The sequence below is a fragment of the Macadamia integrifolia genome, unplaced genomic scaffold (genome assembly GCF_013358625.1).
Source record: "Macadamia integrifolia cultivar HAES 741 unplaced genomic scaffold, SCU_Mint_v3 scaffold877, whole genome shotgun sequence".
NCBI lineage: Eukaryota > Viridiplantae > Streptophyta > Magnoliopsida > Proteales > Proteaceae > Macadamia > Macadamia integrifolia.
Window position 1 is genome coordinate 171,620 of NW_024870569.1, and position 25,626 is coordinate 197,245.

The following is a 25,626-nucleotide window of genomic DNA, read 5'->3' on the forward strand; positions in this document are numbered from 1 at the left end:
TACCAATGCATCTGTATGTCCCAAATTGTATTATTTTCCCGTAGGACCCATTGTATGAGAAGTGACCTTTCTACCCTTGTCCCCACACAACATGGGATCCACCTACTCACTTCATACACCTCGTGAGGTTAAGGTGGTGGACCCTAGTGGCCCGACTAACCCATTAAATCGTTTGGCCAAATCTCACTGGCCAGGCAAATAGGCATTAATGGGTTGCCCAATATATAGAATATAAGCCTTTGGGAGCTCATTTAGAAAACCCTAAAACTGTGGGAGTGAGAGAAAGAAGGACAAAAAGAAGGAGAAGTTTTTTGCCACTCACCCTTGTTGCCAACCCTTCACCAAGGTTAGGTTGCTCACCCTACCTCTCTTTTCCTCATTTTTGGGTTTGGGTAGACTTGAGTTTGGGGGTTTCTACTTGATTGGGATGGATACCCTAACCCTGATGACTATAGCTAGCGTGGGTAGTATGTATTTCACTCCCTTGCACACTCCCAACCAACCAATCGTAACTCCAAGCTTTGGTGGAGCTGTTTTAGTGGAGAGCCTAGTCTTAGGGTTTCAATTAATGAGTCGACGTAACTCCCGTTGGCTTAGTGGAATCACGATCAACTAGACTTTGATGAGATCTGGGGTGACCCTCTACAAACCCCATGGAACCAAATATAGCTATAGGATCTGAGGTGGTTCAGATCTGAAGTGAAGAACACTTGTTGAACTACCACCGGTAGATCAGCCATCAACAGGTGCCATCTACCCGTGGATGGTCTGAGAAAATTAAGTTTATGTTTGTACCATCGGTCGATCCCACCAGCAAATCAAACATCTATCGGTGACATCTACAAATGGATGGTCTGAGGGGTAGGTGGATACTGGAATGTCACGCCCCGTTCACATTGAACCGGATCGGTGATCGGGTTTCCTCCAGGTAACCCAAAACCACCAGGATCATCTGATACAGTAAGCCACAACACAACATGCCACAAATATACGGAATTATATATAATTACCTGTAAATCCCCACTTACACTTGATACCCAAATTGTTATATATAGTATATTTACATGTGGGCCCATAGGTTTGATAATTACACAAGAAATAACAATTTAATTATCGAGAGCACAAAAAGGAGAAGTATACCAAAAGAATCAAAAAGTAATACTGTATTTTGAATTAATTATCGACTGCATAGTACTTTGCATTCATTTCCAAGCCGACTACACAAATATTTGGAAAATGAAATGGCTAAATATCTAAGGTGGGTCACACTGGCGGGTCATACCCACCAGTACCCGCCCACCAGTTGGCCAGAACATAGCCAACCTTGCTGGTTTTGGTGGGAAAATAGGTTCTTAACTCTTATGACCACCCCGCATTTGACGTCACCCTCGCAGTCATACACCATAGGGCACCCACATCAACCCTTGTCGGTTTGGACCCTGCACTATCAAACCGAAACAAGTGGTCTGAATCTCAATCGACCTGTACTTCTTCATGTGGTTGATCTTCTATAAAAAAAAAAAAAAAAAAAAAAAAAAAAAAAAAAAAAAAAAAAAAAAAAAACCATAACAGATGGTGAAGCTAAAGCAAAATAAATCTAGCCTAATAGTGGCAAAAACCAACACATCTCCAAGTGGAGCAACACCAGGGGTGATCATGCAAATCTTAGCAGTTCCTCAAAAAAGTCAAGCAAAATTTTCTCCAGTAGAGAGCAAAAAGAAATTACATTGAATGCCCAAACAAGGGTCCCATGCTAAAAAGGAAATTGGACTGATATCCAGATACATGCTACTTGTAATAGAGGCTTCATATATGTATGTCCTCATCACCTCATGTTTTAATGGTCAATACCCCTGAGCAAGGTGTTGAAGATTTTTGCTCACCCGACGGAATGAAGTGTCGAGAATCATTCTTTGACTTTCGACTATTTCACAGTCTCAACCAAAGAGAGACTTTTAGTAGACACCAAATTTTGTCACCCCCAGAAGAGCTAAGCAATAATGAGTCTGGAACCCCTCTGAAATGTAGGGTGATCTTGTCTTTATAGTCAAGGTCTCTATACCAGTTTTGATTTGAGCCAAAAACCCAACTGGACTAAACCCACTTAGTCAACTCGAGCCAGACACACCCTGACTCAGGCCGACATCGGATGCATCTCAGTCAACGCCAGTTGCACCTAAGCTGACATTGGCCAAATCTCACATTTTGACGGCCAGAGTCCACTTTGTGCCATACTTGCAATTTTGTAAGAATTGTATGGATCGTTGTGCCATATTTCAGCCAAACCTCGGGTTCGGCAACACAGTCCTTATCCTCCACAAAACTCTATCTAAAGTCATACTAGGATCGAGCCCTAATCTTTGCATATCTTTCCAAACCACTTCGTCAATAGTCATCTTAGCCCAATGCACCTCGCCATTTCATTCATCCAACTTTAATCCTGTGGGCAACATCATCATCTATGTCTCCCTCTTTGGCAATAATGGACCCCAGGTATTTAAAACATTTACTCTTCCAAGCTTAATCTCCATAGCTCTAGTTTAGTATTAATCATATCTACAGTTTCATCTATCAGTACAATATCATTAGCAAAAGTAACTAATTCTTGTTTTAAATACTTTCACAAGCCTCTTTATAAGGTAAATAGCTTATGTTGTGGATCTCCCTGGCATAAAACCGAATTGATTCTCCGATACCTCAGTTTCCTCTGGTGGGTTTCAAATTTTTACTAGATTTTTTCCCACTTTTGGTTTGTTCTCCCATAATTGATTCTCAATTTGCAGGTACCCACATGAAATAGGGGTAGAATGATCATTTTACTTGTATATGTATATTCCTTGTGTATGGTACGACAAGTATGATATGTATATGTGATTGTACAATATGTTTTCATGATCCTACAAAAGAGCTATTACAAGAAGAATTCCATCTTGTAAACCCTTTGCTTCCATGTTTGTGTGTAAAGGTAACGGCCAGAATCCGACCCTCTCTTTATCAAGGCATCTGCAGGCCCCGCACCACCACATCCCACGTGGGGGCCTATTTCAAAAAGACTTTTTCCCTTGAGGTTTCTAAAAGGAATATTAACGACGATGGCATATATTGGGGATTGGGAAACATGATATTTGTATTCACCATCTAGGGTGAGGGCCTAGGATCCGATGGGTGAGCCCAATCCATAAGGAAAGGGCTCAAAATTTGGTATAGTCCAGAGATAAGTGGAAGTGTTAGGTTGCAGACTTGGGAAGGAGTTAGGCACCCACTCTACCTAGTTGAACCTATCTTTCTGCTAGATTCTTAAGAACAAACATTCTCCCCTAATTTATCCTATACTGCATGCATGACTAAATTATTATTACATTACTATGTGCACTACCACATATGAATTAAACATTTACAATTTTCTTACTCAGTCGAGAGGTTATACTTATGCTCGACCCTTGTTTCGAGTGGAGAGGTGAACCCCTATTTTTGTGGACATAAACTTTGATGAGTGTCTCGGCTCAAACGAAGGTGGATTTGACTGACTCCTTTCCTTCTTCAGAGAATCTAGCATACTTAGGACCTTTCATAGCTTTGGGATTGTTTTTTTGGGAATTTTGGTAGAGTTCCGAGAATCTATGAGAATTTGGGGGAATTGGGAGTTCTAAGGACTTGAACTCGAATTCGAGACCCTCACAATTGTAGAAAACGATTAAGAAAGTAAAGGGATAACAAACATACCTATTGAGTATGAAACAGTCCCATGAGGACGACGATGAAGAACTACACAATGGAGTCCTATCCACTAAGATCTTCTGCAACCTTTTACCCTTAGACTTCTCTCTCATCTTTCTCGTATGCACAAACTCTTATGGTGGGAGTTGATGCTTCCAAAACCATGAAAAGTGTAACATGACGGTTGTATGGACCATAGCTCTATTTGTAATATAATTCCTAAAAACCCTAATCCATTCCCACACTGGATTGGGCCAGGTATATCCTATATGGAGTGGATCAGATTAGCCTAGGTCCAATAGATCATTATAGATTAGCTAAACCCATAAAACCCAACAGCTCTAAAAAATAAAAAATAAACGAGATAGTGATTGGGATTGGCACCTATGGTACTAATACCTGTAAATACTAGTATAGATCCTTCCCGATTGACTAGATTCGTCCCGATTGACAACCTTATGTTTAACATTTAACTAGAAACATCATAGTAATCGTCAAGAAGACGAGATGGACTAATCCTTAGACCCCTGGGTTTTTGAAAAATTAACCAATTATCTCCAAAAAGGAGGTAGGAAACTAGGACCACTCCTACAAGTTTTGATTCCCGAAAACACTTCTAAATGCTCAGCTTTTAATATCTAGGAAGATGATCTAGGTGTCAACTCAATACTATTATCTCCTTTCCTTTTGGAAGGAAGGAATGGAATCCCTATGGTTCTCACACGCAAGACTTTAAACCCATATTGGTGAGAATCCCCTATGGTTCTCACTGAACTATTTAGAATTTTTTTTAGGGAAATGAACACATCCTGATCGTGTGGCCCTTGCGTCTAGACACAAATGGTGGCGAAATGATGCCCCTGCTCTAGTGAAACCCTAAGGCTGCGTTTGGTAGCATCCAGAAAAATATTTCTGCCGGTTTTCTGTTATATGGGAACAAAAAAACGGAATAAAATGTTTGGTGTCAACTTGGTGTTTTTTGGTTTTTTCTGGAACGAAAAAGGAAAAAAAAAACATTAGAACCGCAAAATAATGGAACGCCAAAACCTTGTTCCATCATTTCGATTTCGTTCTGAATACAAAAAAAAAAGTGATTGACTAGGGTAATCGTTTCTGAAACAGGTTCACCAAAAACCATTTTTTTGTTTTAAGAAGACATTTTGATTCAAAATTTAAAAATTCTGCTTTTGACATGAGACGCCGTTTCTGGAATTGAATGACTATCAAACGTAGCCTAAGACTCCATCCCTTATTAATGCCCATATACACCCCCTCATTAGCTCCAAAATTGGCGCAGAGGCCACACAACCAAGGGAGTGCCCTTTTCGTTTTCCTTTTTTATTTTATTTTTTCTTTGTACATCAGAAAGCAGATCATCTTTGACAACTACGAGGGGCAGTTTTGGTATTCGGGCTCGCCCTTGATGTATTCCAGCTATTTTTCTACCATCATTCATAAGCACTTATTTACCAAAAAAACATTCGTAAGCACTTAGATTTTGATTAAATGTTACCAAAAACTAAAATCGTAAGCACTTAGATTTTGATTAAATGTTACCAAAAAAAAAAAAAAGATTTTGATTAAATTATTGTTTTAATTACAGTGAGCTTATAAACAGAAAGCTTTAATTTTTTTTTTTTTTTAAATGTCTTGATATTCCGCGTTCAAGGTGTGCTGTCTTCGTCTCCATTTGCTCTCTCTTTCTCCGTATTCTTAGAGAGAGACAGAGAGAGAGAGAGAGGAAGAAGCCGTCCTTGGTTAATTCTTTCCTGAGAAAAAAGAAGGATTCGAAAAGAGGCCTTTTCTGATTTCTGCTCTTCTTTGGTTCTGTCTTCACTGTCTACCCATCACCAGCAGATCTTGTCTACCCATCACTGCCGCATATTTGCAGGTATTCATTCTTCCGATCTTTATGATTGCGTTTGTTTTGTTTGTCTAATGAAGATTTCTTTGGGTTTTTGAACGATTTGGGCTTATGGGCCTCTGAATTTTGTTGATTTCGTGGAGGCTTTGCTGGTTATGAAGCTGGGTTATTCTTGATTTACAATTTGATTATTGAATATGGTTTCAATTTTCAATTTTTAGGATGGAAAATTTTTCTTTTTTTTCCTTCCACTCATATATTGTTTCTTGTTGATTAAATGATATTGAGTTTCTTTATTGGAATTTTCTTTGCCACGTGTTTGCAATCTAGATCTTAATGGGTATTATTCTTTGTTGTTTTTGATTTAGTTTGCTTCCGATTTTTCTCTTGGTAGTTGCTTTCAGGTGCCTTTGATTATTATGCGTTGTTTGCTATCTTTAAAAGTTTATCTGTTCAGAGTTTTGTGTCTAATGTGGGTTGTATATTAGGGGATTTGATCTAAATTTTACTTTGTTTGGCCTATTTGATATTTAGGGTTTCTTTTTGGAGGTTTCAGTTATCAATTATTTTACTTCTTGTGTTGATCCAGATGAGTTGTTTATCTAGGAGATATGGGGAATTTAGTCATGATAGGAAAATTCTTCAGAGGTGATACACCACTTTTTAAGATCATCTTATATTGATGTTATCTGAAAGATATACCTATTTGCCTCTATCATTTATTGATCTCTACATATTTCTGGTGCTATTATTTATGTAAGCATGTGCTTATCTTTGTCAAGTTGTAATTGAGGATGGTTACCGATTTGTGTTGGTAACGAAGTGGTTTCTTTCTTTGTTTTGGTTTGCTTTATTTAATGAAGAAACTGTCAAACTGCGGTAATGTGGTTACTTTCTCCTTTAATTTTTGGAACTTTTATGTTGCTAGTCCACATGTTTGCTTTTATCTGATTTTCCAGTCATGTTTATCTTCTTCTCTGGATATTTTCTTCTGAAAATATCTGCCTTTTTAGCTTTTACAGAGAGTTCCATCTATAAAAGGCTACATGAATTATTATTACATCTTGGTGATTTATTATATATGTTTTCTAATGCTACTGTCTGGATTATTTTCCTAAAATTTGATGTTTGGCATAACATCAGATACCATTACTTGGTTGGTGGATCTGTTTGTTTATTGTTTCTTGGTTGTAATTTTTTTCTACACAGGTGATGCTCTGTGAGACTTGCTACAGTTTGTGAAAAGGTTTTGATTGCATTAAACTGTGCACTTGGATTGTGGCAACAATGAAGAAGGCTCTTGGTCAAACTGTCAGGGACCTGTAAGAAAAGCTCTTCATAATTTATAATTGGTTAACTCTGTTTTATATTTTAATTTAATGCTTTAACCTTATCATAGAGGATCCTCCCCCCACCCCCCCCCAAAAAAAAAAAAAAAAGATTAGAGAAAGGAAGAAACTTTACTGAGCAAACAAACACTGAGACATGCAAAGTAGAGAAATAAAAAAAGGCAGTTTCTTGAAAAAAATTGGAGAAATATAAATTTTCAAAAGGTCTTATATTATTACCTTCATATTGGTATTGATTCCATACACGGAGTTTCACAAGATTTTCATGTGAAATTAATTCTAATGCATGCAATTATTTTGGGAACCACAACATTAAGTGATATTGTTCTCCGTGCTTGCAGTAAGAGAGAGGTAAACAAGAAAGTACTCAAAATCCCTGGGATAGAACAGAAGGTAAACCTTATGTCTTTTCAATATAATTTGGATGTACTAGATTTCATCACCTCAAAACACATTTTAGGATATACTTGTTCGCAGGTCATTGTCTGATTCGTTTCCCTGATTACAGAATTTAGTATTAGGATTGAAGTACGAATGCTGCAGATTGCAGATTAATATCAAAGGCTAGCAGATCACCCAAAATCATTGCAATGGAAATCTGAAAACTATGGGCCCAAGTTAATCCTGAAGTATGGAGGTTCCACATTGCAACGCTAAACTTTGCTTGTTAGTTATTAGCTATCAAAAGGAAGGAACACTCTCAGATGGTGTGAGAATCTCCATGAGACACTGCAATGCCTGCTATACCAACCAATAATGATAAGTTGATTGGTTTCCAAAGTTAGGGACTCAAATCCAAGAGTGTTAGAAATCTAAGATGCTCAAGAGGAGCTGGAAATTTCTGCTCTAATGGGATTATGTGCACCAATTTTCCAAACATGGTCCCTATGGTTCAAGCTCTTAAACACTCGAGTCTTGGAAGCCAGCATTATTGATGAGCAATGTTTAGCGTTGCTCAACTCATTTGGTTAGTCTGTTAGTTTCTATTCTTTGAAACTTACAGGCCATATTTCGTGTTATTTTACAGGTACTTGATGCTACAAGCAATGAGCCATGGGGTCCTCATGGTTCACATCTAGCAGACATTGCGCAGGCTTCTAGGAACTAGTGAGTCTGTATTGACATACCTTGTAATGCATTGCCTGTCTTCTTTCATTCCATTAGTGTTAATCTACATAGTATCTCTGCAGTCATGAATACCAGATGATCATGGCGGTAATATGGAAGAGGATAAATGATACTGGCAAAAATTGGCGGCATGTCTACAAGGTCTGCAATTTTTGAGCTATTTGTTGTTGTGCCAGCATATTTTGTAGTCCTGCATTTATACATGCAAGGCCTTCTCTGGTATTATTTGTAATCATTACATTCTTTCCTGGATATGATATATACAGGTGCAAAGAGAAATTTTGTATAGGGGTCACTGCCAACAATGTTCTTGCCCTTATTTCCCTCTACCCAATTTGCTAAGAGATGAGTTACTAACTACTTTTTGCTTTGATTTTCAGTCATTGATCATTCTAGAATACTTGGTGGCTCATGGGTCGGAGCGTGTCATAGATGAGATCAGGGAGCATGCTTACCAAATATCAGTAATTTCAAAATTCCTTAATGCCATTTGACAACTTTACTTCTTATAACTATTAGCATTTTCGATGTGTTGCTGGATGTTCTTGTTACATAGGTTGCTGGGATAGTGATATGAAGTTATATTTCTCCTGCAGACTCTGGCCGATTTTCAATATATTGATTCCAGTGGGAGGGATCAGGGAAACAATGTCCGAAAGAAATCTCAAAGTCTCGTCACACTAGTGAATGATAAAGAAAGGATTGAGGAAGCTAGACAGAAAGCTGCTGCTAACAGGGATAAGTGAGTATGCCTTCTAAAGCAGTTGGCTGAATTTTTTCTCATGTTTTGCTTAATATTGTTAAGCAATGAAACAATATGGATAGTGAGGACAAAATATATTGTAAAGAAGTTTACTTGTTTCTATGCCTTAATCTACCACATTGAATCTTGTGAATGGTTTATTCATGGTATCAAGTATCTATATGATACCGCCAATACATATCGAGATTTTCTATGTCGATACAATAAAGAACTGATACATAAAAAACTTATGTAATAGAACAGATACGGACTGATACAATATCAATATGGGCTGATACTGTACAAATAAGGACCAATACTGGCCGATGCGGATTGATAAACTTGATACAGAGGCTTCCAAAACCCAAAAATCCCAGTTTTTGACAGAAAACTACTTCCTGCTCTGATTTTTTAGCCAAAACCTAATTGGATCCCATCTACACTCAAAAACGACATAAGAGGAGTGATTAAACAAGCAAAAATTTTCATTAAAGCTCATCAATGTGGGGATCAAACATCAAAGCCACTGATTGAAATATGTTAAAATTTTTTTTTTCTTGCTTGTTTTTAAGCATCACTCTTGTAAACTGGGAAACTGACATAGACTTGGATCATCTTGAATGTTCAGTGATCTATAACATATAATTATATTTGCTGCAAAGTAATTATTATTAATAGTTATTTACAACTTCAGGTTTGTTTAATATGCTACTAGTAGAGTGTAATATGTTTAATGTGTATATACATAATGTATTCTACTTACTACGAAATTGTATGTTTATACTCACATATTGCTCGCTTGGTTTGGACCTTAAAGGGTTACTTTAAGCCAGTATTCTTATACATAAATAGTTTTTTTCTTTTCAAATCATCTTACTTATTATTAGGTTTGATATTGCACTTACCTATGAGGATTTGAATTGCATAGATGTTGTGAAGATAGAGATAACCTGACATTGGCTCGATATCATTATTTATTGCCTATTTATGGTGCACAATGCTTAAAACACTTGTTTTGCATGTATCATAAGCAGATCCATGTATATCAAAGTATATCTTAAGCCTCTCTTTGCAAGGATTAAAGTATCGGTATCGGTTGCCGTATCGGTCGGCCAAAATTAAGATACGTATCAAAGGGTATCGTATCGTATCGGAGTACACTAAGATACACTAAAGATACACACATAAATGGATAGAAAACATTTTTTTAAACACTTTTGCATAAAGAATTTGTTAAAAAAAGCTATTGATAACATGTATTATGCATAAACACTAAATTGAGGGTATCATACTAAGAATTCAATGTTTGTAGTTGTCCCATAAATGTAAAATCCTTGTTCCCAACCTTGATTTCCACTTTAGTTAAAGAGAAATGTGGCTGACAACAACTTTGGAACAAAAACCTTCAAAAAATTGTGTTTTTCTGAAAAATTACCCATCTTGGCCATTATATGACCGTAGCGCCCTGTATCGGTACATACCGATACTCACCGATACGTACTGATATATATCGATACTCACCGATACGTGTCGATAAATACCTATACGTACCGATCGATACATACCGATACGTACCAATACATATCGAAACGTACATTTTACCTCAATTTTATAATTTCCATGGAGTCGTATCGAGGCATGTATCGTATCGATGTGTATTGGTGGTGTATTGATGCATATCGGTATGTATTGTAGGATATATATCGATACGAAATGATTTTAAAAATTTCATGTATCGTATCGGTCGGCTAAATTTAAGATACGTATCGGAGGGTATCATATCGGTATCGGAGATACTTAAAACCATGACTCTTTGATATGTCTCTGATATATATATATTTTAAATCAGCTTTCTGATATGCTGCCCAATACCGATACTTGACACCTTGGTTTTATTTTTTGTTAATGCTTATGATGTCATATCAGCAGAATATCCAATGATTTCTGGTGATGTAAGAAACACTTTGTGGTTTTTCCTGCTTATGGTCTTAAGCCCCATAAAGAAAGGGGCAAAGAACTTTCTATGCTCAGGCCTGAGGTTATCTAGGTTCCAATCAGAAAAGAAAAGCTAATTTTTTCCTGGAATTTCCTTTGTTGGGATTTAAATTTGTGACCTTGTTTATGTGACTGTCTAGGTTTCGTGGTGCATCCTCAGCGGGTGGAATGCATAGGCCCTGTTCGTATTCAAGTACAGGAGGCTATGGTGATCGATATGATGATGATCGTTATGAAGGCCGTTATGGAAGTAGAGATGAAGAACGTAATGGGTATGGGAAAGAAAGAGAGAGGGAGTGGGGATACAGAGATGATGACAGATACAGTCGAGGTGCTGACTCATACAGCCATGATGAAGACCGTTATGGTAGGGATTCTGATGATCGCCATAGCAAAGATGGTTATAGGGATGATGATTACCGCGGAAGAAGTCGAAACAATGATGACTACCAGCATGGCTCAAGAAGTAGGAGCTCTAATAGAGATGGAGACCGTGCCTATGAGGATGATGGTCGCCATTCATCTCGGTATGCTTTTGCTTTCAATTAGCATTGTATCTCTACTTTCCAGAATACAGTTTTGTGTTGTTCCTTATGTTACCTCCCCAAATGCAGTTATTAGTTATTTAGTTATATTTGGGAAGCAATAATCTGTTCTTTCAATATTACTAGTCTGTCGACCTTGAAGAAATATCATTCAATGTTACTAGTCTGTCAACCTTGAAGAAATATTTATCTTTTGTTCCTCCTCCTTTTGCAGAAGCAGTGGTGCAAGGGCTGATGACTATTCTCAGGGTGGAAGGTGAACATTGAGTAGCCTTGTTTTCCTTTAAACTGTATTACAATTGTGTTTTGTCCTTCTGTAGGAAATCCAGGAAACTAGGCTTTACAAGCTTTTATCTTATCAGTATTTCTAGGTGAATTAACAGTTAGTCCTTCAAGCTTATCAGAAATTTTTGAATTTTTATTTTCTTCATAGGCAGCTTGAGCGAAAGTACTCAGAACAAAATATTGGTGCTCCTCCTAGCTATGAGGAGGTGGTGAGTGATGCTCGGATTCCTGATCATGATGAAAGGTAAGGAATTTTGTTCATTGATATGCATTAGGTTTAGTGTGCTATCACCTTTTGGTTGTTTTTGACATTCCCTTCAATGAAAGGGATGGAGAAACTGAAGCAGAACCTGTTCCTAAAGCATCATCTCCTCCTCAAAGTGCAAGACAAAGTCAAGTGACTGTTGTGCCTGACATTACAGCACCATCTGCAAACCATTTGGTTGATGGTTTTGATGAATTTGACCCACGTGGTTCAGTTTCCAGTTCTGTTTCTGGTATGAGATCTATAAGCATATTTTCACATTGTAGGATGCTAGACCTTGCCATGTTTTAATATATTGTCACTTTATTCTGCTATTTCTGTAGACTTGTAGTGTAGTGTGAGTGTGTGACATGACATGGTAGAAGTGGTGGTGGGCATGCTTTTATTTCTTGCAATTTCCATCTAGACTAATGTATCATCTGACATACAAGACATTTTTAGACTTAATTCTCCCTTTGTACTAGATGTTGTACAAGTTGATTATGCCTTTGCCTTCAATCATGGCTTCAACATAATTTCCAAATCTAACTGATCCAGATTCAAGAATCTGCCCGTCACCAGTCATGCGGGTGGAACATCTAGTGTGATGTAGAATCGTGGCTGAACCAGATTTACCCTTTTGGCAATCTAGACCGAGATGATCTGGGTTCAATTGATTTTTGGAATCTAGTAGGATTTTCGGAGGATCTATTTAGTTGGGAATAATATTTTAGTCTTTCCTTTACTTGGGTAGATGCGTAGGAGCAATCTTTTATTTCCTTTATTCTTACTTGGGTAAATTATGGTAGGATATTTTATTGTGTTCCAGGATTGAAGTATCGGTATCGGTCGCCATATCGGTCGACCAAAATTAAGATACGTATCGGAGGGTATCGTATCGTATCGGAGATACTCTAAGATACACTAAAGATACGCACATAAATGGATATGAAACACATTTTTAAACACTTTTGCATAAAAAATTTGTTAAAAAAAGCTATTGATAACATGTATTATGCATAGACGCTAAATTGAGGGGATCGCACTAAGAATTCAAGATTTGTAGTTGTCCTACAAATGTAAAATCCTTGTTCCCAACCTAAATTTCCACTTTAGTTAGAGAAAAATATGGCTGGCAGCAACTTTGGAACAAAAACCCCTCAAAAAATCGTGTTTTCTGAAAAAATACCCATCTTCGCCATTATATGACCGTAGCGCACTGTGTCGGTACATACCGATACTCACCGATACGTACTGATCGATATATATTGATACTCACCGATACGTACTGATACTCATCGAAACGTACCGATTGATACGTACAAGTACTTACCGATACGTACCGATACATACCGAAGCATATATTTCACCTCGATTTAATATTTTTCATAGAGTATTAGTACGTATCGATAGTGCATTGGTGCATATCGGTATGTATCGTAGGATATATATCGATACAAAAGGGTTTTAAAAATTTCATGTATCGTATTGGTGTGTATCGTATCGGTCGGCTAAATTTAAGATACGTATCACAGGGTATCGTATGGGTATCGGAGATACTTTAAACCATGAATTTGTGTTTCTAATTTTATTAGTCTAGTTTTATGAAGTAATTAGGAGATGGAGATTTTATTTTATTTCAATCTTAGACTTTAATTAGGAAGTTTTTAATTTATTTTTATTAAAAGTAGGCATGTAACCCTATACATTGTTAAGAGTTTCAAGAATGAATTTTATTGAGTTGTTATGGTGCTGAATTGGTACTTGAGAGGTCCTGTGACCATTCTCCCCCCTTGTGCTCTCTCTCTTGTTTCAGGTACAATTGATCCACCCTTATCTTTGTTCTCTTCCTTTCTTTGAATAATGGTCTGCTGTTCTTAATATTCTGCGACAACCATATCTGCCAACCATGGAGATTTTGACCTATATAGTGGTTCATCCTGTTGGCCTGAGATATTGGTTGAAGGGGAAGCCCTACTAAGGGCGATCCCAACCCCAGGAGATCACCTCCAGGACCATCTTCTGTGGTGAGAAACAAGATCTCCTACGGATTTGAAACCCCAACTTCCACCAGTTTCTGTCTCGTGACTCCCATTAGAGTCCTTGATTATTGGTTTCTAAGTCACGAACTTACTGTTCGGATCCAATGGCGCTTCGAATTAAGCACCTAAGTTCAGAATTTCGGCTTTGATTGAACCTCACAGTAGCAGGTTCCTCCCATCGTTGGTTTGGAGTTGCCGTCTTGAGCCCCGTCGTGGAGAAGACGACGACTTAACGCATAAACTTGGGTCTTTTATGTATAAGCTCCTATGTACTTTGAGTCTCTATTACTAAGTCCCCATCTATTTTTTTAATTACAAAAGGGTCCCTTTAATGTAAGACTAGAATCACAGGTGATCCTAATCATAGGCAGGATCTCAATATCTGGTTGAATAGGGAGAATTCGAGAACTCATAAACCGTGGCTCAGATGGAGCTGAAACTTGGAGTAGATGAAGGTCTTGTATGGGTCAACAAACCCTCAAAAGATGAGACAATTCTGATGGCTGAATTGAGAGGTATGTTGTCGACGTGAATTAGGAAACTTTGACAACTTTCGATATCTTCAGATTTCAGCCTCTGATGATCCTTAAATTTGGAGCAAATCATGTCCTGCCCAACTATCCTTCAAAAGACGATCCTCAATTGATGGTTGGTTGGGAAGTTATGTTCAAAAAATTTAAAAAGGAAACTTTATGGAATTTCTGCGGAACAACAATTATAGCCTTCAAACTGGTCTTTTAATGATGCTTCTAGGCATCAACAAAAACTTGCTTTGATCACTCAAACACTTTCTCACAGCAAACAAATAAAAGGAAAATAATAAAAGAAAGAGAATTCGATGGTGGGTTGAGAAGGGGGAAGAATAATTAGTGAATGGGCATTTCACGCCTCAGGTTTTGGGTATCTCACCCCTTAAGGTAATAGCTATCTCAGCCATGAGTAAATACTCAATTTTCATAAAATTCAATCTCCCTTTTCATTATGATCAATGAGCTTTTAAATAGCCTTTCAAAACTTGGACACAAAGAAATAACATAAAAGGAAACTAATGGTGAAATAAGACTTTTTAATTTATGTCTAACTTGCTAACCAAGCTTAGCAAAATTAGAAACTAACAACTAATTACAAAAAGGAAACTAACCTAAGTTATAGAAACTTCTTTGACTAACAAAATAGGAAACTAACTTGCTCAGTTAGAAAATAGAAACTAACTAAAGTAAACTAAAAAGGAAACTAATTTATTGTTTATGTGAACAGTAACTCGTGCTACTATTCATATGAACAGTGTTTCATGAACAGTAATTTCTGACTCTTGTTTTTGTCTTCTTCTTCAAGCTTTGATCTGCATCACCCTCATTTCTAAATTTCAACTCCTATTTGATCCTTACCCTTATAAATAAGCAGCGGAATTAATTCAGAAATTACAAGACTACCACTTGTTTGTTTAAGGCTGAATTATGGAATATCTGAATGGGCCCATAAGCGATCCGATTCTTGTTTTTGGAACCTGGATCTGCATCACACTGTCAAAAATCCATGAAGTTGGCCTACAGTGTTCCTTGAAAGCGGTCTGAACAATTAGAGAATTTTTTGCTGTCCCCTTTCTTCCTTTTCTCAACCCAAACTACCTTTTCTGCCACTATGATGGGGTTCTCTTTCTTTCTCTTTAACAATTGTCTTCTTTCTTTGATCTTCCTTCTTTGGAGGGGATTTCTCTTCATTTTTCTTCATGATTGCATCTGTGAGGGAAGTATGGTATTGCAATTTCCTGCCATGTGTCCCAACCTGTAACACCTGGAGCATTCGACACTTTCCTTTATCACTGGAGCAGATATGTTCCTGCTTGTGGTTGCCACTGGCTTAGCCTTTCTGCCGCATTTTTCCAACTGGTGCCCATAACATGTATAAGATCTTGGCGAGATCTTGGAAAAATTCTCGGTTTCAAACCAACATTGAAATAGAATTACTACAAGGGTTTCGATCGAAATTTTGGAGAAAGTTCAATATTTTGTTTCGGTTTTTTTTTTTCCAAGGAAATGTTACAAGCTACTTACTTTAAATACCTTAACTTGACGAGACTAGGTTGAAATTTCGTCCCAATTTATGCTTTCTCATTTGGTTTCATCTGTTTGTGAAGCAACCCTCCACTGAAATCTCTTATTTACTCCCTTTTTTGACCAAATATTACCCAATCAAGTTTGGAACAAAAGGAATTGTTGCTTAAAAACAAGATTTTGAGCATTTCTCCTGCCTATTATGATATGACCAGCTTTTGCGTTCAATCGGAGGAAAACTTGATTTGGCATCACCAACATTATAGTGGTTATGATCTAGCTTGACACTTCTTTCAATGTTAGGAGTCTAGGACTCTGAGATAGTGAGATGGGCATAAGTTAGAGTCATCCACTTCTATTGTACTACTGTTTACTCTGATATGTGACTCTTTGTAACAATTACTAACAAACCATGTATGATGCCTGATTTATAAAATGGTTTATAAATTGATGTTTTAAAATTCCTAATGTTTATTTAAATTGTTTTACTTGAATTATGTGTTCTAGTAGTAAAGATTGTGTGGAATATCTTAGGGTAGAGATTGTAGACAATGTAGACTACCATCCTAGGGTCCGAAGTCAAACTACAATTTTGGATATTATTTTTAAAATCTAATGGCTCCACTATGTTTAGAAAAACCAAAAAATAGGCTTTCCTACAAGTTTCAAGACCTAACTTGGTCACATGTCCCCTGCAACCCAACCATGAGACTTCTTGGGGAAAAAAAATGCATGGTTTCGGTCGAAAGATATGAGTTTTGGGCTTGACCAAAACCATGCCTAAAACAAAACCTTGAACCGTGAAGAAGCCCTATCTCTGCCAAGAATTCCTTGCATAACCTCTGGACCTCTGATAGTTAACGATGGTGAAACCATCTTTGTCATCCTTTTTCATAACAGATTTTTAGTTTGTGAGCCCCTCTGTTTCCCCTGAAAAATCTCATTAGATATTCTAAGGTACCCTTTCCTTTAGTCTTCACACTTCTTGATGATCCTCGTTTTTCATAAACAAGGCCAGTCTTAATTTGAGGAGACCTCTGAAAGCTAAGAATTTCATCCAACACATTCCCCTTTCCTTTGTTGGATGATGGATGGTTTGACTCACTCACTTGAGTGCTCACTGCCTTGCCACTATGTTTTTTATATAGAAACTGATGGAGATGAAGTGGCAGCTGCTAGATAATCGTTCTTCTGTAACTCCTCAAGCTTTGCCCTCAACATTGCAAACTCCTCTTATAATTTGTTGCACTCATCTATCTTTGAGGAAAGACTGATAAATGCAGGAGTAGATTACAAGTAACTAACTCCGCAGTTTATAACCCCAAACAATACAAATAGGAGCAAGAAACAAAAAAATAATACCATCAAATAAACTCTCAAGGATACAATACCCATATAGGAGCAAAACCAGCCCAAAACTCAACCCAATAGGAGAGAGAAAAACCTTCTATAGAGCTGGAAAGAGAAAGGTGCGGCCAGGTTTGTGGGAGTCCGATTGAGCTGCACTTTTGGGTTTAGATAGTCCCTAGGGAGGGTACAAAAACCCCCAAAGTTGAGAGGATTCTGATGGCTGGTTGTGAAGTTACAAGCTTTCTTGATTTTCTGACCTAGGAGAGAAAACTGAGAAGAACCTTTAAGAACAGCAGCTGAATGCTTCCAATAGTGACTAGGTAAGGATCGTGGGATCCTTATGAGGCCTAGAATACCCTGATTGAAGACCTGACTGAACAGAGTACAGAAGAGAGAAAGAGAGGAGATCGATCTCTCTTTATTCCCACTAGGATTGCTGATCGGTTCTAATTTCTGTAGACTTTTATCAGAATCTGAATTATACCTTTTGAATGTTACAACAAATAAAATAAAAAAAGAAGAATAAAACGGATGGGGGGTTGAGAAGGGTGAAAGAGAATAAAGGAAGTGGCTATCGCAGCCTGGGCTTCTCACCCACAGCTATCTCAGCTGCTCTAAGCATTTAGTTGCAAACTTTCTTTCATAAATGCAAACTTTCTTTCATAAATGCAAATTTTCTTTCATTCAAATCTGTCCAATAATGGAACATATGCCTCTATATTTATAGAGGGGAAGTTTACAATCATACTAATATTAGGAGCTAGTTTCCCAATAGGACTAGACACTCCTACTACAACTAGGAGCTAGTTTACCAATAGGACTAGACACTCCTACTACAACTAGGAATTCAAAATAGGACTAGGACTAGGACTTGACTTTATGACTCCAACATGGAGTAGAACTAACTAACTAATAGTCCATATAGGACTTTACAACCGACCAATGGCCTAATGGACCTTTATTGAATTAAATAGCAACTAACTAAACTAATGAATTAAATCCCCTTTTTTTACCTTCTACCCATATTTTAGGCCCATTAAAGTGTTCCATTTTAAAGAAAACCCATGGGATCAAAGGCCTAACATATATATAACACAACCCAAGGCTTATTTGCAATTAAATAAGTCCAAGTGACTTATCTACATCAACTCGCCCTCTCTTAGAAAAAATTCGTCCTCAAATTTTGTAGTGTGAGGGTGATTATATCATGGTGCACGTCCCTCTTCAAGCCGTAGAAAAATTCAGGTAGCTCTTTGATAATAAAGATGTAGTCTAGAATGTGAGGAGCTCGATCTTCAAGATACTTTAATGGATTGACGAATTCCACATGCTCAACCTCAAGGTCTTCAGATGTATCCATGAGGTCGTCTTCTAGCACGTCCTCTACTTGCTCTTCTTCGATCATAGGCTCTTCAAGTCCCTTGTCAGTGTTCGTGTCCTCATTCGTGTATGTAATGAGCTATAAAATATACATACCACGATCATCCATCTCACCTTCAACTTCATCACCTTCCTCCTTGTCTTCAGTGGTGGTATCGACCATCCAATCATCAAGTTGTGGTTCACATACTAACATCTTTGGATTGGCTTCAAGTGCAGCAATGACGGAGTTGGTTCAGTCAGTAGGGGCAAAATTTGGCAACGTGACCAAAACCTCTGCAATGGAAACACTTGATTTCGCCTTCTTTATAAGTCATAGGTGTTTTCCCCTTGTCTAACGTGGCTGGTGGGACGTTGTTTGGAGCAATGGTTGCCTTTCCCCTAGCCATGTTTTCCTCAGAATCATGAGTTGGTGGGTAAGAACGTCGAGGAGTTGACTTGAGCAAGTCCTCCGCCTCTAAGGATTTGTCAATACAAGTATTCATGGAGGGTATTTTGATCACACCAAGCTTCTCACGAATGTCATGCCTTAATCCTAATTTGAAACGGGATATGAGTAGTTCTTCATCTTCCTTATAGGCACTTGTTCGTGAAAGCAATTCATTGAATCGGTTAGCATATTCTTCTATAGTCATAGTACCTTGCCTGATGGTATTCAGCATGTTGTAGAGCCGACGTCGGTAGGTTGGTGGTAAGAACCATTCATTGAGGATGAACTTCAAGTCTTCCCAACTGCGGGGCATCTGGCGCCTGCGCATGAGCTTGTCTTCTTCATTCTTCCACCAGTCCTTAGCTCCACCAGTTAGCTTGGTGATAATTAATTGGACTTTCCTTTCTTCAGGCATACGGTACCACCGAAAGTAGTCATAAAAACCTTGTATGTATCATCAGGCTGATAAAGCTGATTGTTATACTCATCATACTCTTCATTCCAAACTGGTACCCTTCGAGGTTGCATGGTGACTCTTCTGGGAACATTACTAGTGTAATTGATAGTAGGTTGAACATTAGTTTGGGCAACAGTTGGTTGGGTGTCAGAGTGGGCACCAGTACTCACTTTTAGGTCAGCCAACTGTCGGTCATGTCCATCCAACCTCGTAGACAAGGCTTGGATTGCTTTCATCACATCTTGAAGGGTGGGTTGGGGTTCTTCTGTCTGAGACATAGCTCTGATACCACTTAATGCAGGAGTAGATTACAAGTAACTAACTCCGCAGTTTATAACCCCAAACAATACAAATAGGAGCAAGAAATAAAGAAATAATACCATCAAATAAACCCCCAAGGATACAATACCCATATAGGAGCAAAATCAGCCCAAAACCCAACCCGATAGGAGAGAGAAAGACCTTCTATAGAGCTGGAGAGAGAAATGTGCGGCCAGGTCTGTGGGAGTCTGATTGAGTTGTACTTTTGGGTGTAGATAGTCCCTAAGGAGGGCACAAAAACCCCCAAATATGAAGGGCTTCTGACGGTTGGTTATGGAGTTACGCACTTTCTTGATTTTCAGACCTAAGAGAGAGAATGTGAAGAATTCTGCAGGAACATCAACTTGTCTTCTTCAGATAACCTTCAAGAGAGGATCGATTGATCTTCTTAGAGTATAGAACTAGTCCTCCAAAGGATCTGTAGATCAGATCTCAAACTTGGGTAGCAGTGAGGGTCGATTGGCTTTAAGAACAAGAACTCTTTGGCTGGCTGATTCTGATTTTGTATGCTTTAACAGATCTGAACTTCTAATAACAATAAACAGAAAATAAAAATAGAAAAAGAAGAATCGATGGAGGGTTGAGAAGGGTGAAAGAGAATAAAAGAATGGGTATCTCACCCCTCAGGTTTTGGGTATCACACCCCTCAAAGGTTTAGGCATCTCACCTCTCAATAACAGTTTTTTTTAGCTAAAGAGTAATCACTCAATAATTCATTCATTCAAAAATCTCCAATTATGAGTACATATGCTCCTCTATTTATAGAGGGCAGAATAACAATCAAACTAATTAGGAGCTAGTTTCCTAATAGGACTAGACACTCCTACTACAACTAGGAGCTAGTTTCCCAATAGGACTAGACACTCCTACTACAACTAGGAATTCAAAATAGGACTAGGACTTGACTTTATGACTCCAACATGGAGTAGAACTAACTAATAGTCCATATAGGACTTTACAACCGACCAATGGCCTGGGTCTTTATTGAATTAAAGAGCAACTAACTAAACTAATGAATTAAATCCCGTTTTTCTACCTTCTACCCATATTTTAGGCCCATTAAAGTGGTCCATTTCAAACTACATCACTGATGCTAATGTCTTCATTTATCTTCATCATCTCTTCAATGGTGATTTTCAATTGACTAATCGCCTCTTTTACCTCTTTAAGCTGATTTTCAATTCTTTTGTTCTGTTTTCTTTCCATCTCCCTCAGATTCATCAGACTTCTCATCATTTTTGTGTAACTGTTATCTGCAAATGCCATGAAAAGTCTCTTCATTATCTGATTCTTCATCTTCTGATATATCTTCTGAAGAATCAAAGATGAATAAAACAGAAAATAGAGAATGAAGGGAAGAATGTGTTAGTTACCTACAAACTTTGTAGCTGATACACATGCAGTCGTGTAGACACCCAACCTCTTATCATAGACGCTTCCAGGTTTGCACACCTGTTCTGCAGCACACGACAGGCCTACATCCTCGGAGTTGTGCATGTAAAAGCTTCGTATCTATTCAATGCACTACTAGTACTGCACTTACAGTTGGGAGCACCCATACCCAAGTTTTTCCCAGCATAGAGCTGAGAGGGCACTTAGTGCCAATACAAGTGACAACACGTACTGTTTACCTAGTATAAAACACCCCCGGTGTCTAGCACCCACTAAACACACTTTACAAATAATAAAATCAATTATGGGCTTATACAAATTTTCCCTACAATGCAACTTAGGCTAGTCTAGGCTAACACTCTTCTTTGATGCACACAAACAAAAAAGGGAGCTCTCTTTTTCTTGCTTCTCTTCTCTTTTGCTCTTTTTTCTTTCATTTTTCATTTTTGAAGAAGCTCTAATATGTTCAATAATGGAAAATATGGCATTACCTTCAGCTAGGTCATCCAACTTTTTAAGGAGGCTTCAATGGAGCCCATGAATGTAATAAAAGAGATAGATGACAAAGGTTAATGCTCTTAAAACATTAAAGCACCTTCTCTAAAGCCCCCTTTCTCTCCCTTGTCTTTCTTCTTGACTCACATTCAATATCTTAAAATAAAGCTTCAACAATCCTTCTCAAACCACCATTAATGGAGCTTCAACACCAGTAGCAACTTGAATGGAACAATTTGGCCTTGTGAATAAAAAGTTATGACCATTTGAAGTTAGCCAATCAGAAACGGACATTCAGAATCTTTTGGGGGCGGTGCAAGGTACAACAACGAGCATCTCAGCCGATGTGGTCTAAAGTGGTGCCCTTGATCTAGGCTGTAGGATCAAGTGTAACGGATATTTAATCCTAGCCGCAAGATTGGCATCTGCTGATACAGGGCCTGTCATATGATCTGATGATGACATCAGTGCTGACATCACTCCCTATGATGATGTCAAGTTCTTATTGGAAGCCATAAACCGAGAGCTATTCCAATTCCAATTTTTGGAATTTCCAGACTGGTTTTGCAGAAACGACTATAACTTCATACGACTACGGATCGAGTCGAAACGAAAGGTATGGACCACGACTCGAAGCTCTACAATCTTCCAAAAGACCTAATCATCAGGCTCAGCCATGCAAAAAGACCAAATTGCCCCTGAACCTTGCGTTTGCCATAACTTTTTCATACACTATCGAAACAGGATGAAACCAGGTGTGTTTAAAATAATAAATTATGCTCGTATCATCACATAGAGGATCCTTCTTCCCAAAAAAGTCATTTTCAATGCCGAAAATCCTTTGAGCGTAAATAGGCCAAATTTTCTTGCGGATGCCGTAACTTCTTTATACAGTATCGAAACAGAACGAAACTAGATGCGTTGGTAAGAATAAGTTACGCTTGTATCATCACATGGAGGATCCGTCTTTCACTACCATCTCATCGGAGAGATTGTACGCGGCCACGCCACCACTTTTGTGCATGCCATCCAAACTGGCCACGTCATCACTGCCATGTGTCCAAGGTTACCAATAAGGACAACCAACAAACAATTATCTCCCCATTTGGAGTTGTTGGCAACCATCTCATCACCTTATACACTCCAAAGCTCCGATGAAAAATCTCTCCCCCTTTGACAACAAGTACGAAGGGAGGCGGACTCCCCCTGAGTCCAATATGGGGGTAGCATCAACAACCAACTTGCCTGAGTCGAATATGGGGTAGCATCACCAACAAACTTGCTCCCCCTTTCCCAATGCCCCCAGTGCTTGAGAAGAACCACCACTCCCAGCTTATATCTGAGGAACTCAAATTGTTCTTTGGGAAGCGGTTTATTAAAGATGTTAGCCACCTGCTCTGCTGTGGGAGCATATTCAATTCTGACTTCACCTTCAATGACTTTATCTCTCAAGAAGTGGCACAGGATAGCAATATGCTTCGTTCTCGAATGCATCATTGTGTTCTTGGAAATGTCGATAGCACTCGTATTGTCACAATACAGTGGCAGTGCCTGCTCTACCTCCACAGTCAGATCCCTCAGCATCTGCTTCATCCACAACACTTGTGTACAATAAGATGTTGCTGAATATGCTCTGCCTCTGCAATTGGAAGAGAAATTGATTCTTGTTTCTTATTGTGCCAAGCCACCAAACTGCTCCCCAAATACAATGCACCACCACTTGTGCTCTTTCTGTCATCAACACACTCCCCAATATGCATCAGAGAAGGCCGACAAAGTGAAGCTTTTGACCTTCAGATACTATAACCTATACTCAGTGGTCCCTTTCAAATATCTGAAAATCCTCTTTATTGCTAACACATGTGTCTCCTTTGGTCCTGCTTGGAACCTTGCTACCATACACACTGCTTGTAAGATGTCAGGCTTACTAGTTGCCAGATACAACAGGCTACCAATTATTGACCTGTAGCTGTGATCACCTGATGGAGAATCGTCTTCTTTGCTTAACTTATGCCCAATCATTATAGGTATATTGACACAATCCTCCATGGTGAATCTCTTCAACATCTCCCACACATGCTTGGTTTGAGAAATGAAAATACCTTCTTTTATTTAACTGATTTGCAAACCCAAGAAAAATGAGAGTTCACCCAACATGGACATTTGGAACTCATCTTACATCTGTATTGCAAAATCTCTGCACATCTCATCTTTGTGGCACCCAAAGATGATGTCATCAACATACACAATTTTTTACTCTCAACTGCATACGTCATATACAGATTACTTTCCACTCTGACATATAATGCTTTGGGAGCCTGTTTCAGACCATACAATATTTTCTTAACCTGCATACAAGAGTGGGCTCCTCACTCAAAACCAATACTCAACTTGAGAACTCTCTCCCTCTTTGACTTCAGTATCAAAGAACTACAACATCTCTCTCTAGGGCAATCTCTCTTAGTGTGAATACAAGCATCTATAGGAGTGTCAATCAGTCGGGCAGGGCCGGTCTCGGTCGGGCCTAACCGGGCCTGGCAGTGTGAAATCCTTGCACCGTGAACGTCCGTTTACTTAAACGGGCCTGGGTTTGGAGGGCATGGTACGGTTTGTAATCGGGCCGGTCGGTGTCGGGTTTTAATTGGGCTACCTTAAACGGGCTTTATACGGGCGTTAAATGGGTTATGGGCCTATTTAATTCTAAACAGGCTCTATATGGGCATACCCTAAAATCATTTTTTAAGAGGATTAAACTATTGGCTTTAAAACTAATGGAGGATATCCAAGGGAATCATGTTTTTAAAATATAATCTAAGTTATAAGAATTACACTCTTCTTAACAATTGAGTGATCCAAGAACATTACAAACTTGAAATTGGATTTTTGATTCACTGGTGTACATAATACAATTAAAGAAAAAGCCTACTTTGGGCAGCTGTCTTTCCCTTCAATTATTACACTACTTTGGGAGTTGTTTGACTATGTTAGTTTTTTATAGATATTCTGCACATTGTTTGTGCTCAGTCTTATTATTTCAAAGAAAACAAAGCTGCCTATCTGTGCCAAATGTTTATCTTTTCTCTATTTTGTCTTTCTTCACATTGAAATCACAAAGGTCACCATATTTCTAATTGAAATCCCAAATGTCCATTGTGTTGTAATTAGCTATTAGTTTAGTCCTACTTATTCCTTACTCATATTTTGTAGTATTAGTGGTACAATATGTATTTACAATTTAAGCATTTTTCTAAAGGGGGTCGGGTTGGTCGGGCTAATTGAATCGGTTCTAACGGGCTACTTAAGTGAATCGGGACGATCGGGCTCCCGATGGGCTACTATGCACGGCCTGTTTATTAAACGGGTCGGTTCAGGTCGGGCCTTAAGCGAGTCGGGCTAGGTCGGGCCTACCGATGCGGGCTCAGGATTGACACCCCTACCCATATGCATCTTTCCAATCCTATAAATGTGAGAGATCAAACTACATAGGAGTGCCCATACGCATCTTCCCAATCCTATGAGTTGAAAACTCAGTTGCTCTATAGATATCATTGATCCACTCCAACATTGCTCTTCAGCATAAGTGTTGCCTCAGGTGGATACTCTCTATCAACAACCAGCTGCAAAACTCAGTTGCTACACAACACCAACAGTCTATCATAACTCTTTGCATCTAGTTAAAACATGTTCCTCCCCCTGTCACTAGTGCTGAAATATCCAACTCTGTCCAAGTTAGACAATCACCTTATCACTAAAAACTGCACTCTGACAACTGCCACTAAAAATGATACCAACTGAACCTCTGACTCATATTGATGCATATAAAAGCTGACTGTGGG

At 38.4% G+C, this 25,626-nt stretch overlaps 1 protein-coding gene across 3 annotated transcripts in view; it reads left to right on the plus strand.

Moving 5' to 3' along the window:
• Positions 1 to 5,268: 5,268 nt before the first annotated feature.
• The window catches only part of LOC122070308 (clathrin interactor EPSIN 2-like), a 35,246-nt gene continuing 14,888 nt past the window's right edge, over positions 5,269 to 25,626 (plus strand). The window contains exons 1-11 of one of the 3 annotated variants that reach the window (XM_042634433.1): positions 5,269 to 5,608; positions 6,791 to 6,903; positions 7,272 to 7,323; positions 7,958 to 8,037; positions 8,121 to 8,199; positions 8,439 to 8,522; positions 8,655 to 8,800; positions 10,936 to 11,322; positions 11,555 to 11,596; positions 11,774 to 11,869; positions 11,953 to 12,122. In XM_042634433.1, the coding sequence (XP_042490367.1) occupies positions 6,869 to 6,903; positions 7,272 to 7,323; positions 7,958 to 8,037; positions 8,121 to 8,199; positions 8,439 to 8,522; positions 8,655 to 8,800; positions 10,936 to 11,322; positions 11,555 to 11,596; positions 11,774 to 11,869; positions 11,953 to 12,122 (1,171 nt within the window). In that variant the 5' untranslated portion in view covers positions 5,269 to 5,608; positions 6,791 to 6,868. Of the gene's footprint in view, positions 5,609 to 6,724; positions 6,904 to 7,271; positions 7,324 to 7,957; positions 8,038 to 8,120; positions 8,200 to 8,438; positions 8,523 to 8,654; positions 8,801 to 10,935; positions 11,323 to 11,554; positions 11,597 to 11,773; positions 11,870 to 11,952; positions 12,123 to 25,626 lie in introns of all 3 variants that reach the window. The other 2 variants (XM_042634432.1, XM_042634431.1) reach the window with 2 other exon arrangements.